The sequence below is a fragment of the Thermothielavioides terrestris genome, chromosome 2, assembly GCF_000226115.1.
Source record: "Thermothielavioides terrestris NRRL 8126 chromosome 2, complete sequence".
Classification (NCBI taxonomy): domain Eukaryota; kingdom Fungi; phylum Ascomycota; class Sordariomycetes; order Sordariales; family Chaetomiaceae; genus Thermothielavioides; species Thermothielavioides terrestris.
This window is the reverse complement of record NC_016458.1, coordinates 1,742,450-1,761,243: the sequence shown is the minus strand read 5'-3', so window position 1 is coordinate 1,761,243 and position 18,794 is coordinate 1,742,450. Positions and strand designations below refer to the sequence as shown.

Genomic DNA, 18,794 nt, shown 5'->3' with positions numbered 1-18,794 from the left:
GCCACGCGCTTCATCCGAAGTCGCGGGCCCGGGCACTTACGAGAGAGGAAGGCGCGACCGAGGAACTCTGCCACTGCCGAACTCGGTAAGCAGCAAGACTCAAGTAAAGTGCCTGAAGTGCCTACCCTAGTCTGCCTTTAGAACTGTGTGAAGGTGCCTCGAAGTTCTTTCTAGGCAAGAGAGCCTGATATAGGCACCTGACTGACATGCTTTTACCATCCCGGAACCTGGAATTCATACATCAACAGAAACACCAACAGGAGCGCCCCTGGACAAGCCAACTCCCCCCCCCCCCAACAGTCTTTAAGTCCGGTGGCCCTGCCTGTATTGCCGTCATCAACCTGGGCATTCGAGGTGTTCATATCTGGTTGAGACGTCTCATTCCTCAAGAGCCGCGTCCCGTATGAGTGGCCGTTTCTGGGGGAAACTTGCGAGGGGTTTCACCATTTTGGGTCTGCCCTCTTGCAAACTCTTTACTACGCAGGAGACAAGCGTCTCCATTACTTGGGCTCTAGGGTTCTGGAATTCTCTCACCACACATTTGTATCCAGAACATGTAACTGTTCTCTACACGCCAACCCGTGGTGACTGGCAAAGCTACAAAGATTGCATAAAAAGCGGTCGAGTAGCAAGTACAGTTCAATGAATGAGCTCGAGGTAACATTACTTGAGAGTGAGAGACTGGTGTCTCGGTGTTGGTATGTACCTTAGTACGCAATCTCAAGAGGCCGAAATCCTAACTTGCTTGGTCCAATAAGAGCGAACCAAGCACGAGGGTACCTCGACAACTTCAAGATCTCCGCTGCCTCAAAATTGTCAAACTCGACCATCTTGACCAACACCAAGGAAGATTCGTCAACAATGGCCCTGTGGCTATGCGATTGGGTGGACTGCCAGAAACCTGCCGTGCAGAGAGCAGGCGACTGTCCACTGTGTGAGAGACATCTTTGTCGGACGCATCTGCAAGACACCTGGCACACATGCCCGAAGCCAGAGGTGAGCATTTCATGTCGAGCTTCCTCACGGGACCACGCAATGGTGACGATCCTCCACCCCCTGACTACTAGCGCGACTGGGATTCGTACCGCACAGCGTACGTGGCGGCAGAAGCCCGCCAGATGGCGGCTCTCTGCACTAGAATCGACGGTGCGAAACTCTGCGCGCGCGCGTCGCGAGCGCGGGGAGGGCTTCCTTGCGAAATTGACCTGTCGCCCGGCAGCCTGTCTGCCATGATGGGCGGCCAGAACTGTCACGCTGAGATCACATTCGACGACGGGGCGACGTGGCTGGCGCGGTTTCGACTGGCCCGGGTTTCTTCACCGCCACTCGAGGTTCGCGACTACATCCTCCGCAGCGAGGTGGCCACGATGCTGTTTCTGCATTCCCAAACTCGCGTCCCGGTACCTAAAGTTATTGACTGGGCCACAGAGTCTGACCCTGAAAATGACGTCGGCCCGGGATACATCCTGATGGAGAAGGTGAAGGGGAAGCCGTTGGATTGGCAGTCGCTGACTGCGGGGCAGAAGGACCAGGTCATGGAGCAGTTGGTGGATATCTTCCTCGAGATTGAGAAGCATCCGTTTGACAGGATCGGCTCCCTGATGCCGCCAGCGAGCGGCAGCACGGGCTTCGAAATCCAAGGCATCGCCCACCACTCCCTCTTCAACATGGCAGAGCGGGGAGGCAGGCCACTGGGGCCGTTCGATTCCTCAGCGGGGGCAGCCCGTGCCATCGTCGAGACTTATCTCGACATGATCGAAAACGGCGAGATCTGCGCCGAATTTTTGGACGACGAGCGTCTCGCACATCAATTCAGTCTCGATATCATTGACGACGTCTGGAAAGGGCCACGGCCGGGGGAGAGGTTCTACCTCAAGCACCCCGATGACAAAGGGGACCACATCCTGGTGGATGAGTCTCTAAACATCGTGGGCATAATCGATTGGGAGTGGACTCGGACAGTCTCAAGGGAGGAAGCCTTTTCCTCGCCGTGCATGATGTGGCCGGTTGCGCGGTTCTACGAGGGGTCCAACGAGTTGTCCGAGGAAGAGCTGCGGTTTGCCCACATGTTCCGAAGCCGCGGCCGAGATGACTTGGCCGAGTGCGTGCTGCAGGGTAGGAAGGTACAAAGGTTCTATTTCGCGCTGGGGCCTGCTTGCGGAGCGCATGGAGACCGCAAGACGTTCAGGGACCTGCTTGCTGGCCTGCGCCGGGCTGTGGGATATGAGGAGGGAAAATGGGAGGCCTGGAAGAACAAGACTGGCCAAAGAAGTGGCGAGAACAAGGACGGAGTGTGTTCCTAACGTATCTAGGTCATACATACATAAGAAGGGAACTTAGCAAGCTGCTGCTTGGTATGTCAACTGGCAGTGCCAGCGGCGATTGTTGTGATCAATCAGCCATTGGAGAGCCCTGCCGTGGAGGGACCAGGTGGGCTCCAGGGTGCAGGAACTGTGGGTCCGTCTGAGAACCGTTGCATCCGAACAGCCGGTAACGAACCGTATCGCCGTTATCGGTCAGTCTCGGTGGCCCCGCCGGTCTGTTCCCCGCTCTGTGCGCCAGGGGGTGGAGGACTGATGACAGGATTTGTAAACCATATCACGCCTTCCTCAGTCCCGCTCAAAGAAATCGCCAGTTCAGAAATGGGCCTACCAGACACCAGCCGAGAGGCAGTTAGAGTTGGCATGCAAATGCATCTCTCTTGAACCATAATTGACCGCGAAAAAGGGACGCCAGCAGCAGTCCTATCCGAATTCCCCGCCTTGGGGCCTCGGCATTGCTGCAGGGTGAAAACCGCACCCGCATACTCATAGACTTCGAAAGATAATCGATAATCACAACCATCCCATAAGGCGAAAGCAATCTCATTCTCCCACCATGGCTTCTCCAATCCCACCCGAGCTGCCACCCGAACTGGCCTCCCTCCCCGCCGAGGTCCGCACGATCCTCACCGCCAACGCCTCCTCCTCCACCGTCCCCTTCCGCGCCCGCACCGGCTACACCCACCGCACCTGGGCGCGCACCTTCAGCTCGCTCCCGGAGCTCTACATCCAGCCGGAGTCGGTCGCCGAGGTCGAGCACGCCGTGACGCTCGCCCGCCAGTGCCGCCGGCGCCTCGTCACCGTCGGCTCCGGCCACTCGCCCTCCGACCTGACCTGCACCTCGTCCTGGATGCTCAACCTGGACCGCCTCGCCGGCGTGCTGACCGCCGACCCGGCCACCGGCCTGTGCACCGTGCAGGCCGGCATCCGCCTGCGCGCCCTCAGCGCCGCGCTCGCCGCCGCCGGCCTGGCCCTGCCCAGCCTCGGCAGCATCGACGAGCAGAGCATCGCCGGCGCCATCAGCACCGGCACCCACGGCAGCAGCCTGCGCCACGGCCTGGTCAGCGAGTGCGTCGTGGCGCTGAAGGTCACGCTGGCGGACGGCAAGACGCGCGAGTGTTCGCCGCAGCAGCGGCCGGAGCTGTTCCGGGCGGCCCTGCTGTCGGTGGGCGCGCTGGGCGTCGTGGTGGAGGTGACGCTGCGGGCGGTGCCGGCGTTCTCGCTGGCGTGGAGCCAGACGATCGACGCGGACGCGAGGCTGTTCAGCACGTGGGAGGGGGAGCTGTGGAAGCAGGCCGAGTTCGTGCGGGTGTGGTGGTTCCCCTACATGCGGCGCGCGGTGGTGTGGCATGCCGACAAAGTGCCCAGGGAGGATATCGAGTCCGGGCGGGTGCGGCACCGCCGCCCGCGCACCAGCTTCCTGGACAGCAGGCTGGGCTATCACGTCTACCACAACCTGCTCGCGCTGGCCCGCTGGTTCCCGCGCATCACGCCCTGGATCGAGTGGTTCGTCTTCGGGCTGAACTACGGCTTCCGGAACGGCGAGCGCACGCGCGTCAGCGGCGTGCAGCCGAGCTACGAGGCCTTCCTCCTCAACTGCCTCTACAGCCAGTTCGTCAACGAGTGGGCCATCCCGCTGCACAAGGGCCCCGAGGCGCTACAGCGCCTCAGCGCCTGGCTCAACCGCCTGCGGCCAGGCGACCCGGGCTACGTCGAGCACCGCATCCCCTTCAGCGCCGAGGGCCTGTGGGTGCACAGCCCCGTCGAGGTGCGCGTGAGCGACACGACCGTCAACGCCAGCGCCGCCCGCGGCAACCGGCCCTGGCTCGACGTCACCCCGGCCGACGGCCCGGCCCTGTACCTCAACGCGACCATGTACCGGCCCTACTTCCGCGACCCGACCGGCGAGGCCACGGAGCGCTACTACGCCGCCTTCGAGTGGCTGATGCGCGACCTGGGCGGCCGGCCGCACTGGGCCAAGACGTTCACCGTCTCGCCGGACGAGTTCGCCTCATGGTACGGCGACGACTGGAGGGCGTTCCGCCAGGTGCGCGACGCGGCGGACCCGGAGGGCATGTTTGTCGGGCCGTGGCATCGCAGATATCTCCTGGGCGAGCGTTCTTCCGCGGGCGGTGAGGGGGGGGAGATGGAGAGGCTGCCGCTGGAGGAGGTTGGGTTCTTCACGCGCGAGCCCGCGAAGGGAGGCTGAGGACGGCTGGGGTGTAGGCAATAATGGTCTCATGGGCGTCTTCGGGTTGCTCGAGCGCGACTGCGAGCAGGTGGGTGGGCGTGCAGGCCAGAGCGGATCCTGAAGAACAGCGGAAGAAAGGCTTGAATTGAACGAGTTGGTGGGTTGGTTGGGGGATGGGTCTCCAGCTCCCAAACCTGAAGCTCACTGCGAGTGTCCTCAAATAGGTACCCACCGTCCACTGCAGCTTCCTACAGGCCCTAGCTCTGGAGCGCAAGCAGTGGCAGTGAACTTACTGCGTAGAATTCCCATCGTCATCATTTGTCGTCATTGCGCGCCTCAGCCGTGCAGCTCTCCCGCCTAGCCTCGTCGCCGGCGGGCCTGCAAGGCGCTTATTCATTGCGTGCTACTTCAAGGATCAGCCCCTGAGACAAAAGAGACGATAAGCGTATAGAAGAACTGATTAGGTTTTCTTTAAAATAATTTTTTTTATTTTTTATTTTATTTTTTATTTTTTTTTATTTTTTTATTTTTTTATTTTTTTATTTTTTTATTTTTTTATTTTTTTATTTTTTTATTTTTTTATTTTTTTATTTTTTTATTTTTTTATTTTTTTATTTTTTTATTTTTTTATTTTTTTATTTTTTTATTTTTTTATTTTTTTATTTTTTTATTTTTTTATTTTTTTATTTTTTTATTTTTTTATTTTTTTATTTTAAACGCCGATTGCGAAGGAACCGTTGAGCCAAAATCGAATCCGACAACGCGAGCATACTTAGCGCACCCGGTTACCCCTATCTACGATGTTGTAGAGGGGGCGTAGCGGCCGTGCGGGTTGCAGTAGCGATGGCGATGGTTCGACAGTAGGCGCCGAGAGTCGCGACACTGCGGCTAATGTACACGAGTACCCCAACCAATGTGACCAAAGACTTGGGCTCCCTCCTATAGGAGCTACGAACGATCGGAATATATATATCGAGGGCGCTAGCAATAAAAGATTAAGGCTTTTATAAGAATTCTACGCCTTAGTGTCGCTAGAGATATAGCTATATATATAGGCTAGTATATATATATACTACTATAAGGTGTTCTAGGACAAGCTAAACTACCTTTATAATATATATAAGCTATATAAAAGTGTCGACTATATAAAAGAGGAGGTTATATAGATAAAGAACAAGGTTAGGCTATAGGTAGGCGCTAGAGGTACCTAGGCGAGGACCTAGGCCTAGGTAGTAGAGTAGGGCGTAGCTATAATATTAGCGTCCTAGCTACTTAAAAGCTATATATAGTATATATCTAAGAAGCTATTTTATAAGCTTGTAATCGACTTTAGATAGACGCCTATAAATATTGTTAATAAGAGTATAAAAGATATAATTTAAATGGTAAATATAGCTATAGCTATAATAGGAGCGACTATAGAAGGCGGTAGAAGTAGTACTATTATAGTATAGAAGCTACTAAAGAATAGGAATATAGTAGTTATATTTAAGGAGGATTACTAGGCGTAGTTCGTCGATAAAGACAATAAAGTGTAGATTACTACTATATTTAAAGCGACTATAATGCTTAAACGCTATACCTTCGTAGTATTAGCGAAGGGTATATAGCTAGCTACTTTAATAAAGTATAGGGATAACTTTAGCTATTTAGTAGTAGACTTAGTAAAGGAGAATAAGGTCTAGATGGTATATATAAAGCTATATACACTATAGGGTAGTACTAAAGGTGATTAAGGGCTATAGATGATATATATACTAGTTGAGCTCTATATAGTTAAAGAAGTTATAAGGCTTATCGATTAAAGTATTCTACTCAACTATATAGTCTACCTTTATAAGTACTTTGAGGGTATAATGTATATAATCCTATACTTTAAATATAGGAAATAGGGGTATAAAGCAGTATTCTATAAAAAGGAGGAGGTATACTATCTAGTTTATACCTATATAGTATATAGCGATAGTAGTACTATAAGAGAGTAAAAGGCGTAGTACTTAGTAAAGATTAACTTAGCTAGGCACTAGCTAAAGTATATTAACTATAAAGGTGCCTATATAGCCTTTAATATAAGCTATAAAGTTGTATAGGAGTAGTATAAATATATAAGGGAGTAGTTCCTTAACTGCCTACTTACGTTTTATATACTTTAATCTTAGACAACGACAATAATAGAGGCGAATACGTAGTATAGAAGCTAGGAAGACAAGTTAGGGGAGTAGCGCCTAAAGAAGCACTTTGCTAAAGTAGGCTAGCCTACTAATATCTAGAGAGTAGGGTGCTCCAATAGTATAGACCTATTCTAGTTTAAGGTACTCTTATAAACGTTCTAGGGAGCTAGGGCGTAGAATAGGAGCGCTACTTATATAGCGCCCCTATACGATATAGGCGTAGAGCTAGCTTTATAGCCTAACGTAGTTATAACTAAAGGCCTCTACTCTATATTAGATATATAGCTATAACGCTAAGGGTACTCTACTAGAATACTAATAATAGTAGACACTACTTTAACTAAGCGCTAAAGGGGAGAGAAGAGTTTAACCTAGTAGCGATTTAAGAGCTACTAATCTATTTAACTATAGCCCTACCTACCTTACCCTATAGGCGAGGTAGGCGGTATAAGATAATATATAGCGTTAGTAGAGTAGCGCTATATATAAGTAAACGCCTTGACTATATAACGTAGTCTACTAAGGCTAGGGAAGACTAGGTAGTAGTAATATTTAAGAAGGAGGGGTCAGACCCCCTTATAGTATAGTCTATCTACTCGTTTAACTAGGAGCTAAGGTAGCGATTACCGCTCTATGCCCTAGTAGAATAGAAGTTAAAAAGGTGTAATATATTTATAAGCGACTTTAACATCTACTATCTAATATAGGACAAATACAATAGAACCTTTTAATTAGTAGGTATACTACTCTAGATTATAGTAGAATAGGAGCTTAAGCTCTATATATTTTATTGTACGCTTACTTAGGTTCAATAGAGTAATAGAGATAGTATAATCAATTATATCTAGGCAACGTAGGGCAGTGGTACTTAGTGGCTAGGGCTATTCGACTTAGTAGGCTTGGACTATATACCCTAGGTAGCTAAAGTACCGCTAAGGGGGAATAGTAGTAGAGCTACTATACTATTAGGCTATAGCTAGGCGCTATTAGACTATAAGAGATATAAAGCTAAAGTATAGTTCTTTACTTTACTAGAGGAGGTTAATATAGTAGAGTAACTTAAAGATATAATAGATACCCTAATATATAAGTTGACTAGTATTATAGATATAGTAGCGTTGTATTAGAAGCTTAATTAGGGATCTTATATACTATAGTAGAACCTTAAAGTTGATAAAGCGATATAGGAAGCGAAAAGGGCTAAGTACATCTAGCGATCGAGCTATATAGCGAGCTCTTAAGTATATTACTATAAGGTAGTATAGTAGTTTAAACGCTATACTAGGTAGTTGTAGACGTTGTATTAGCGCTACTCTCTCGCTAAAGCGTCGAGGGGGTAGAAGCTAATATAGGATATCGAGAGGTAGGTATAGCTTTGGAGCTACTAATGCTCTAAACCTCTAGCGTTACTAGCGCTCTAGCTAGGGCTTAGTAAGCCCTAGAGCGCTATAATGTATATCTAGAAGGCTAAAACGTTGGTAAAGCGCTTCTTTTTTATATTATAGGTATAGTACAATAGTATCTTTAACTAAGATTAGCTTAAAGGGTCTTTTTATAATACTACGCCTATTAGCTAGGAGGTCTATAGTACTAAAATTATAGAGATTATAAGCTATATAGGATTAAACAAGGCGCTTAGTAAAGACTTTCTTATTAACAAGTTCCTTAAGGCCTATAATAAGGAGAGTAAGTTGTAGAAAGTGCTTATAGCGATTATATACACTTATTTTAAGCTAGAGCACTTCCTATATAGATTCTACGCTATATAGGTGGTTGTCCTTAGGAAGCTAGGGAAGTCTCTAGAATAGCTAATAGAAGTAGGGGCGTACTACCTAATATCGCTGCTTAGTATAGTAGGTAAAATTATTAAGGCGGCTATTGTAGACTAGGTAATATATATAGCTAAGGTATATAAGCTGCTCCTAGAGATATAGATAAGCTTCTAATAGTATAGGTCTATAGAGGTAGTAATCTAGGTAGTGACTAATATAGTAAAGACGGCGTAGGCGTATAGCGCCTACACTTTGCTACTGTAACTAGACTTGAAAGGCGCCTTTGACTAGGTCAACTAGATCTAGCTACTATATACGCTCTAGGAACTAGGCTTCGAAAGAAAGCTAATTATACTCTTAAAGAGCTATTTCAAGGATTGTATAGCGCGTCTATAGTTCAATAGGATTATAGCCGAGCTTACAACTCTATAGCAAGGTATACTATAGGGCTTGCTATTGTCGCTAGCGCTATTTATCCTTTTTATTACCCCTCTATTTTATACCTTCGAGGCGTATACTAGGCTTTTAACAGTTAAGTATATAGATAATACTAATCTCCTTATATTTAGATAAGATATACTAGTATACTACTATATATTGGAAAGGGGGTTTACTAAATATAAGAAATAGGCTATAGAGCAAGGGATATAGTTTAAACTAGCGAAGAGCGAGCTTATCTACTTTATAAAGGTATGGCGGCTATATATAGAGGTCGTTAATATCCTTGGCGAAGGTTAGCTAGGACTTGTACCTATAGAGTTAGCGAGGTTCCTAGGCGTATAGCTAGATTATAAGCTCTCATTTCAAGTATATAAGAAGGCGGTTAAGGCTAAGATAGCTATATAGAAGTTTACCTTTATAAGACTTATAGCGAAGATATATAGGGTATATATTATATAAGCTTAGGAGATCTATATAAAGGTTATTAGGAGCGTCCTATGATATAGGGTAGTAGTATAGTATTGAATTGGGGTAATGGACTACCTAGATATAGAGACCTAGTTTTTCTATTCATTTCGATACGTCGCATTCGTTGCTAGAGGGTCTAGCCCTCTAATCATATATATTTAAGTAGGCTAAGCCTATCTCCTTCATCATTAAGCGAGATATCAAATAGTTGTTAATACATGTTCGTTGACACTACGTTGGTAGTCCTCCTTCTTCTAGGAAGGCTATTAAGCCTCTCCTTTTATTATTCTACCTCTATCTAGACAATAGATATTCGAGCTATTAAGCTCTAACTATATTCTTATTGTCTCTTGTCTTTCTACTATATCCTACTAGAAGATATCCTTCCTACTACTCGATATATACTATCTTCATTTGTCTAGAGAGACACTATATTCCTTTAGGAGCTATCTTATATACCTAATCCTAGGTATAGTAGAATAGGTTGGTATAGAGGTTTTATACTATTTCAAATAGAGGTTTAATCAAGGACAAGCTTAGCTCTATATCTAAACGGGACAATATAGACTACAAAGTCTTCTAAGATCGTAGAACTATATAATACTATATTAATAGCTATACGACGACGATATAGCCAACCTATTGAGGCTCTAGTATACCGATATTAGCATCTCTAGGAGGCGTAGAAACCTATTGAGGTATATACGTTCTAGAGGTTTGTTAGGACCTTGTCCTAGGAGACCTTCCTTTGCCTAGACGGTGTAGGGTATCGAAAAGATATCTCGTTATCCCTAATACTTCGAAGACCTATTGAGGCTTCGTAATTATCGATATAGTAGTCGTAAAACGCTAACCTAATCGAAAGACGATAATTCTATCCTCCTAAGCAAAGACAAGGATAGAATTTTTATCGATTATTATTTTCTTCTCTAGTCTAGCCGAACTAGTTATAAAAGTAGTTAAACGTAGTAGCTATTTACAAACTTCTAAGTTTAGGACTATACCTTTATAATACTTAGCTCCTTCTAATAATATATCTAGTACTGTTTTATATTAGATATAAGGTCTTAGCGTAGACTTTTGCTTTTCTTCTTAAGAGCTATACTCTTACTACTATTATACTAGTTAAGTTTAATATATTAGTTGCCAAAGGTATCTAGATAATCTATAAGGAACCTATAGTTATTCTTTAGGGTATTTAGACTATATATTCTAAGGGAACCTAACTTCTTAAGAGGTTTTCTTCCTTTAAATAGACGTTGAAGGAGTCGATATTCCTATAGAAGTATACGCATTAGTCTTTTTACAATCTATCGATATAGTCGTTGCCTTTCTTAAAGACGATAGCTAAACGCCTAATAACTAAGCTCTAGCGATATATATATACACTATCTATAAAAGCTTTAGGAATCTCGTCGACCTTTATAATACTATTAATCTTGACACTAACCTCTAAAGGAGAGTCTAAAGATATATCTGTCTTATAGCCTTTCTAAGGTATACTAAGCGAAGAAGACCTAGCTAAAACAATATAGACACCCTTTCTATCTTCGCTAAATACCTCTACTCTACTTATCTATATAGAGGCACCTACGGTAACACCTTCTAGTCTCTTTAAAGCTAAAGCTCTAAAGAAGATAACTAAATACGTTCTTACTACTATGCTTAGTATAACCTTTCCAACCCTAGTAAAGGCCGGCCTTTAGGGCTACTTCTCTAGTTAGAATACTATACGTTAGATCAAGACCTTTGAAGAAATATATAAAGCTTATTAAGTTACTAATAACAAGACCTATATATACCTATTATCATACAAAACTGTGGCAAAGGCACCTATAACCGTACTACGGTCAGGGGTAACGAGTGTTCCCTTAAAAAGGGAACCTTACCTAGAACCCCTTCGTAGGAAGATAGACTATATCAATATACTTTTATAATATATACTAGTGTTTAGGAGTGCTACCTTATTAGCTAACGAAGCTAAGAGGCATTGATCTTTCTTACCTTTATACGTTTACCGCTAGATGGTTACTAAGGACTATTAACGTATAACAAGTAGTGTCTACTAACGATTTAGACCTGTTCGCTTCCTATTGAAGGGAGCTAAGTTCGATTTGCAAGATATTACAAATTACACTTAGTAAGTTGTATAGAGCAACGCCTAAGGCAGATAATACTCCTTTTAAAGGAATAAGCTTTAGGAAACGTATTATATAACGAACTAGTTTATTTCGCTAATACCGTTAACCTAACCTTAGGCACCCTTAAGGCGTTAGAAACTAGACGAAGTTAAGCCCTATAAACGTAAATGTCTATAGGGATATATAGTAGACTCTCAAGTTCATTAAAGACTTTAGGGTTATCTACAACGTTTAATAGGTCACTAGTATTAGCCTATAGAAACTTAAGTATCTAGAAGCTATAGTATCCTTTAAGATAGTACTAGAAGGAGACAACTATATATAGCAATACGCTTAAAAACTATATATCTTAGAGTATCCTCCCTCTTAAATACTTAATAACTATATCTTATACGCCTATCTCGCAATTATTAAATGTAAACTCTAAGCTACTATTAATAAGAACCTTATCCTAGACCCTAGGATCAAAGACGCTACCTTAGAGACTAAGGACTTAACCTAAGAAACGCTAGAGACCTTAGTACTAAAGAGTTAAAGACCATTAGAGACCCTAAAGCCTTAGGGGACTAACGATTAGTAACTAGGATTAGCTATATCGCTAGAAATATCGGTAAGAACTAGATATAATCTAACTAAGAACTAGCTAGTAACTCTACTAAGTCTAACTTTCTAGGAGCAACTAGAGCCCTAAGATACATTAACTATTCCTCAATAGAGATATAAAACCTATACCGTTAGTAGCTATAATCTTAGTAGATATTACTAAAGACTATTAAGAGGATTGTAAGATCTATTACTTTAGAATTAACAACCTAAAGAGGAAGACCTATTATCTTTAATAGCTTAGCTAATTAGTACATTTAACTAAGTTCCCTAGCTACTACTATAGACATTTAGCTAACTATCCTAGTACTTATTTAAGTTTCCTAGACTAGGTATAGTTATCTAGAACTTTAGAATAGAATATATAGATAGTTTAGTCGATTCTAGTATCTCTTTACTATTCTAAGAGATACTGAGCTTGCTATATAGATAAGTAGCTAGACCCTCTAGACAAGGAACTAGACCCTTTAGACAAGCTATCGGAGCTATAGATATCTAGGCTGCTTTCGCTATATAGGACTTTCTTACCTAGATAGCTAGAATAATAAAGAACCTAAACATTATAATTAAAAGAGCGAATAGGGCTATAGACGTAGAAGACTATTAGCCTAAAACTAAAGACGGAAGTACTATATCTTCGTAATTGTCTATACCTACGTCGAAATAGAAGATTTAGGACATTAGTCTCTTCTAGCTAGATATAGAAAACAAGTCTAAGGAACCCTAGGACCTATAGTATAACAAATAGTAGCTATATTATAGAGATGTCAACCTTTAGGTTAAATAGGTAGATTAGATTATTAGATATTATCTAGTAAAAGAAGAGACCCTATATATAGAGATATAGACCTTACTTCGAGGCTTAGCGCTATAATAGTATAAGTAGTAGCTCTCTACTATAGAAAAGGTAGTATTGACTATATCTATAAAAGTATAGACTAAGCGTTTAAAAAAGGAGTTTAGTATTAAAAGATATAAAGTAGAGAAATAGCTAAACGAAAACTAGTATATTACAAAGGACAACTACAAAGATAAGCTAGTCTAGAAATTTACTATAGAATACTTTAAATATATATATATTTAGGAAGATACTACTAAGGAGCAATATCTAATATACTTATACAACTACCTCTATTTAGAACTTCGCTAGCTATACTTTAAACTAGATATAACTATAGAGATAGGTACATTCCTTAGTATTCTTAACATTAAAATATATATTGTTAGAGACAAGCTCCGCTAAGACGCTACTAAGGGCTATATTATTGGCTATAGTCCTATTACTAACAATATAAATATAGAGTATAACGACGAAGGATAAAGAGACAACTAGGAGGATAGTAGAGCCTTCTAGATAAGAAGAGGTAGAAAAGAATATTATAATCCTTAGAGAAAAGATAAAGATAAACCCTAGCGACCTAGAAACAATTAGTATAAAGATAGTAACTAAGTATAGCTATTTAATAACTAAAACTTCTATAGTACAACTAGATATAAAAGAGGATATCGACTTTTTAACGATTATAAAGGAGGACTTAGACCGTTTAATAGCTAGAGAAAAGGCGATAATAGCAACTAGAGAAGACCACCTCGACCTCGACGACTCTAATGGATTTAGATATATATATATAAAAAGTAGTTCGAAGATAGCACTTTCTTATACTATAGCGAGATCATAGTAATAAGAGACAACGAAGACACTAACCTTTACTATGAAATACTAGAGAAGACTAGGTACGTTCTTATCGATAAATACAATACCAAAGCTAAGGACAAGGAATTAGAAGATAAAGAAGCTAATAGTTCTTACTATTTATATTATACCTTTTACTAGCCTAGACTAAGTTGGAATAAACTACTATAACAACTCTTATAGATTTAGTAATGTACTGCCTATAGTAGAGTCTTTATAATATATTATAAGCTTTTTAAATATATAGCTAACGATGGTAACGAAGATAAATATAGACCTATATAACCTTAAACGGACTATTAACGCGACCTTAGTAACAACGAGGATAAGCTTAATAGTAAAGATATAAACTTTATACTAACTAAAGGACAGATCGTAGAAGTATAGCCCTATATATCGCTACTAAAAGCATTGGACAAGCAAGCTATATACCTTATAATTAACATTAGTATAAACCTAGGCGAGCTAGGTACTAAGGTTTACTTTAATATAAGTAGTAATATCAACCTCGTCGATAAAGAGTTTATCTCTAAGTAGGCTAAGAACCTATATTAGATTAATATAAAGCTATACTTTATTAAAGGCATTAGAGCCTATACTAAAGTCAAGAAGTAAGTTAAGTTTAACTTCTATATCTAAGGAATCGTCTATAATACCAATGTAGATAGTCACTTTACTATAATAACCAACGTCATTGAAGGTTTAGGAGCGAAACTATTGATTAAAACTAACTTTATACTCTATAATAGAGTAAAGATTAACCTTAATATATCTATCTGTTACTTCTAGTCTATTTATAATATAAAGGTAAAAGTATATATAGAATAGAAAAGAACAATTCGAAAGGTGAAAGCTATAAACACTATAATAGTTACACCTATAATGGAACACCTAATCAAGACTACGTTCGAGCCTATAAATACTAATAACGACAATCTAAGTAGCTAGAAACGTAAGCTCTACTTCGCTTTATACGTCGAAGGTATACTAGACGCTATTATAGATATAAAGAGTGTACACTAAGCTATTATAAAGAACAATACTACTTGCTTAATCACTATTGTCGAAGGACAGTGTATTAGACATCTCCTCTAATATAGCCTAAAGGAGGATATCTAAGCAATAGTATAGAACCTTATATACTAGACCTAGGATAACGTTATAGACAACAAATATATATAAATAACGACGACTATATAATAGGAGCCTAGCAGTAAGGAACTGATAACAAAGACATTAATAGAGGATAAGTATAAGCCACCTACTAAGCAGGAGTTCTATACACTATCCTATAGCATTAAGAAACTAGACAATATCCTATATATCAAGTTAGCAATAGAGGTAAGTGTCTATAGTAGGGACAAACGATATATAGAAGAAATAAAGGCATTGCTAGATAAGTATAACGTCTTCTATAACTATAGCATTGTCCCTATACTAGAGGATTAGAAGATAAGAATTCTATTTATCGACGGATAGTAGAATTAGCTTAAGCCTGTTTAGGTTTACCTACTAAGCACTAAAGACTAAGTGATTGTCGACAAAGAATATAATAAACTATATATATAAGGAAAGATAGACTTTATAGACTAGCTAACCCCTATCGCTTGCCTAGTCTTTATAGTCTACTATACAGTTGCTAAAAAAACGAAAGGTAGAGCTATAGTAGACCTCTAGCCCTTAAATACATTAGTAGTACTAGATATATACCTATTGCCTAACTAAGACGACATTATAAATATAATAATAGGCAATATAATCTTTATAGTATTCGACGCTTCTAGATTCTTCTTCTAGCTTCTAGTTATAGAAGAACACTATAACTGTATAGTAGTTATTAGTCCTAAAGGTTTAAAACGCTTAAACGTTGTACTAATAGGATTTAAAAACTTATTAGCTTTCGTATAGCGCTTTATAGACTATTTATTCTATAAATATAAGCACTTTGTATATATCTATATCAACGACATTATTATCGCTAGTAAAAATATAGAGGAGTACCTTAAGTACATTAAAATAGTTCTTAATATCTTCAACAAGGTATATATTTATATTTCAATAGAAAAATCCTTTATAGCCTACTCGTTAATAAGATTTCTTAGCTATATAGTCAATAGCAAAAGAGTAGCTAAGATAGACGATAGGATTGCTATATTTAAGAAACTCAAGTTCCCTAATATCTTTAAGACCTTAGAACAGTACCTTAGTATAGCCGAATAGCTATATAAAGGCATCTTATAGTATATAGCGAAAGCGTAGCCTCTATAGAACTATAAAACTAAGCTCTTTATCTAAAGGAGAGTAAGCGAAGACCTTCCTATCGCTAAGTTAAAGAACACTAGGAAAGCATTCACCTTGAACGCTAAATTTAAGCCTACGCTAATAGAACTAAAGTCCTTTAGGCTACTATAGGAATACCTATATAAATAGTACTTCCTATATTATTACTATCCTAATAAGCTACTATTTATTAAGCTCGATATAAATAGCAAAGGATATAGAGTAATCGTCTTTCAACTCTATAGCAAATAGGATAGTACTAATATCCCTAGCCAAGATATCCCAAGTAGTAAAATCTAGCCTATTATATTCTTGTCCCACCTAACTTCTAATATAGAAAGGAAGTATAGAAGCATAGAAGCAGAAGTCGCCACTATTATATAGGTAGTTAGGAAGCTCTAGAAAATAGTATAGTCAAATTAATACCCTATAAACATCCTAATAGACTATATAGCGACTAGAGGCATCGTAAAATATATATCTCTCGCTACTATAGACCTTGTAAAGGCTAATCTAAAGCTCGTCAACGCTATAAACTAGCTATCCTAGTTCGACCTTAATATCTTCTATATACTAGGAAAGCTTAACGTTGTACTAGACACCTTATTATACTTACTAACCTTCAAAGAGGATACCCCTAACGAAACCTAAGACACTATCAACGAACTAGAGGACATTTAGTCTACTACCTAGATCAATATTAAGGAATACTATACTATAGACATTAGCACCTTCGAACTAGTTATTAGTAACGAGTTCAAAGCTAAGCTGACTATAGCTTACCCCAACGACCGCCGATACAACAAGATTATTAGAAGTCTCTATAATATAGAAGAATAAGCTAAGAAGATCGCTAAGTAAAGAGAATATAAAGAGTAAGAGGGAGAGCTATAAAGAAAGTAGCACTAAAAGCTATAGCTTAGACCCTATAAACTAAAGGACAGTCTCCTCTACTATATCAACTATAAAGGAGCAAAGAAGCTTTATATCCCTAGTAGCTATATCAAAGATATTCTTACTATTATATACGATAATACTTACTACTTTAATATAGACAATATAATAGCGAACCTCTTAATATTCGCTTTTAACTAAAAGCGCTAGATAGTATATAAGTATATCTAGCATTACCCTATATATAGAGAGAACTAGACCTTAAAAGAACCAAAGCCTAGAGACCTTTAGCCAATTTGGACATCGCTATAGCCCTTCTATACTATTACTATAGATTTTATCGTTGGTTTATCTACTATACCCTCCAAAGGGATACCGTAGTCAATAAAGAAGTACCTAATTCTCAACGCTATATATACTATTACCTACAAGTTTAGTAAGAAGAAGCTTCTTATAACTAGGAACAACAAAATATTAGTAGAAGAATAGGCTATTATAATCCTTAGAACGTTAATATATATAGATTAGGGACTCCTAGTATAAATCATTAGCGACTAAGATACTAAGTTCACCTCTGACCTATAGAAGGAAATCTTTTACGTCCTAGGCGTTAGCCTCCTTTTCTCGACAGCCTATTATCCCTAGATAGACAGCTAGTTAGAAAAGACGAACTAAACGATAGCAATCGCTATTCGTATAGAAGCTATAGAAAAACCAGAGACGCTATAGCCTCTACTTCTCCCTACGTTATAGTACAACCTTAACAATATACTTATAGTCACTATTAGAAGATCGCTAAACAAGTTGGTATATAGCTTTAAACTACGCTCTATCCTAGATATACTTCACTATAAGAAAGGTACCGTTGCCTCTACTAAAGCTATTAATGTCCTTAGATAGTAGTATTAGAAGGAAGTAGCAAAATAAATCGATTATATAGACGCTATTACAAAGATATATTATAACAATAAGTATACGCCTACTAAGTTCGAAGTAGGAGACACCGTTTATCTACGACTATACAATGGATACTATCTCCTAGGAAAGCCTAAACGAAAGTAGTCACTATAATAGGCAAGACCATTTAAAATTATCTATAAAATCGATAGGAACGTCTATAAGCTTGACTTCCTAGCTAGTTAGAAAGTCTATTTTATAGTTTTAGTTTCCTAGTTATAGAAACTGGATTAGGGGAAAGACCCCTTTAGCTATAACGTAGAACCCCCTAGCCCTATAATCGTTGATAGAGATAAGTATTAGGAAGTCGAGAGAATTATATAACGATATATTATCTAGAGGAACTAAAGACCTAAAGTTAAGTATCTAATACAATAGAAAGGACTTACCGCTAAGGACGACTAATAGATCCTATATATCTAGCTTATTAACGATACTAGGGAACTTGTTAAAGAGTATAAAAAGGTATACCCTATCGACTAGGAGAAGGAACACTATAATAAGGGTATCGCTATCAAAGAATAGAAGGAAATAAAGGAGATTCTTTGATCTTAGAATCGAGTTGTCGTCGAGCTACTATAGAGGAAAGGTAGCAACTACTAATAGCTATACTATTATTGACTTTCTCTTTCCTTTTTTCTATTTCCCTCTCTTCCTTTTATTTATTTATACTTTCTTTATTAAAACACATTCGCTTCAATATATCTATTACCGCTATACTACTACTAGATATATAAACGCTATCCTCTATCTTATAGATCTCCTAGTTTTTCTTCTCTTTACCCCTTACTTAGATATTACCAACGCTTTTAGTTATAAAACTATAGTTATTCAGTTCGTTAAGCACTTTGCTCATCCTAGT

At 40.4% G+C, this 18,794-nt stretch overlaps 3 protein-coding genes across 3 annotated transcripts; all 3 read left to right on the top strand.

The window, feature by feature from the left end:
* The first annotated feature begins 759 nt into the window (after positions 1-759).
* Positions 760-2,399, top strand: THITE_2112141 (uncharacterized protein). The gene has a single exon (XM_003651579.1). It carries the CDS (start codon positions 1,230-1,232, stop codon positions 2,301-2,303), a length of 1,074 nt encoding a protein of 357 aa, XP_003651627.1. The 5' UTR covers positions 760-1,229; the 3' UTR covers positions 2,304-2,399.
* A 478-nt stretch (positions 2,400-2,877) lies between these two features.
* On the top strand, positions 2,878-4,530 carry THITE_119824 (uncharacterized protein; the record flags this gene model as incomplete). The annotated part of the gene is made up of 2 exons (XM_003651578.1): positions 2,878-2,934; positions 3,055-4,530. The coding sequence occupies 2 exons, from the start codon at positions 2,878-2,880 to the stop codon at positions 4,528-4,530; spliced, it is 1,533 nt and encodes a 510-aa protein (XP_003651626.1).
* An 11,218-nt stretch (positions 4,531-15,748) lies between these two features.
* On the top strand, positions 15,749-16,021 carry THITE_2047525 (uncharacterized protein; the record flags this gene model as incomplete). The annotated part of the gene is made up of 1 exon (XM_003651577.1): positions 15,749-16,021. A coding segment is annotated over one exon (273 nt), but the record flags the coding sequence as incomplete, so codon positions are not given.
* Positions 16,022-18,794: the final 2,773 nt, after the last annotated feature.

Excerpts from the sequence above, each read along its gene's own strand:
- THITE_2112141 (XM_003651579.1), top strand. The coding sequence starts at position 1,230 with ATGATGGGCGGCCAGAACTGTCACGCTGAGATCACATTCGACGACGGG.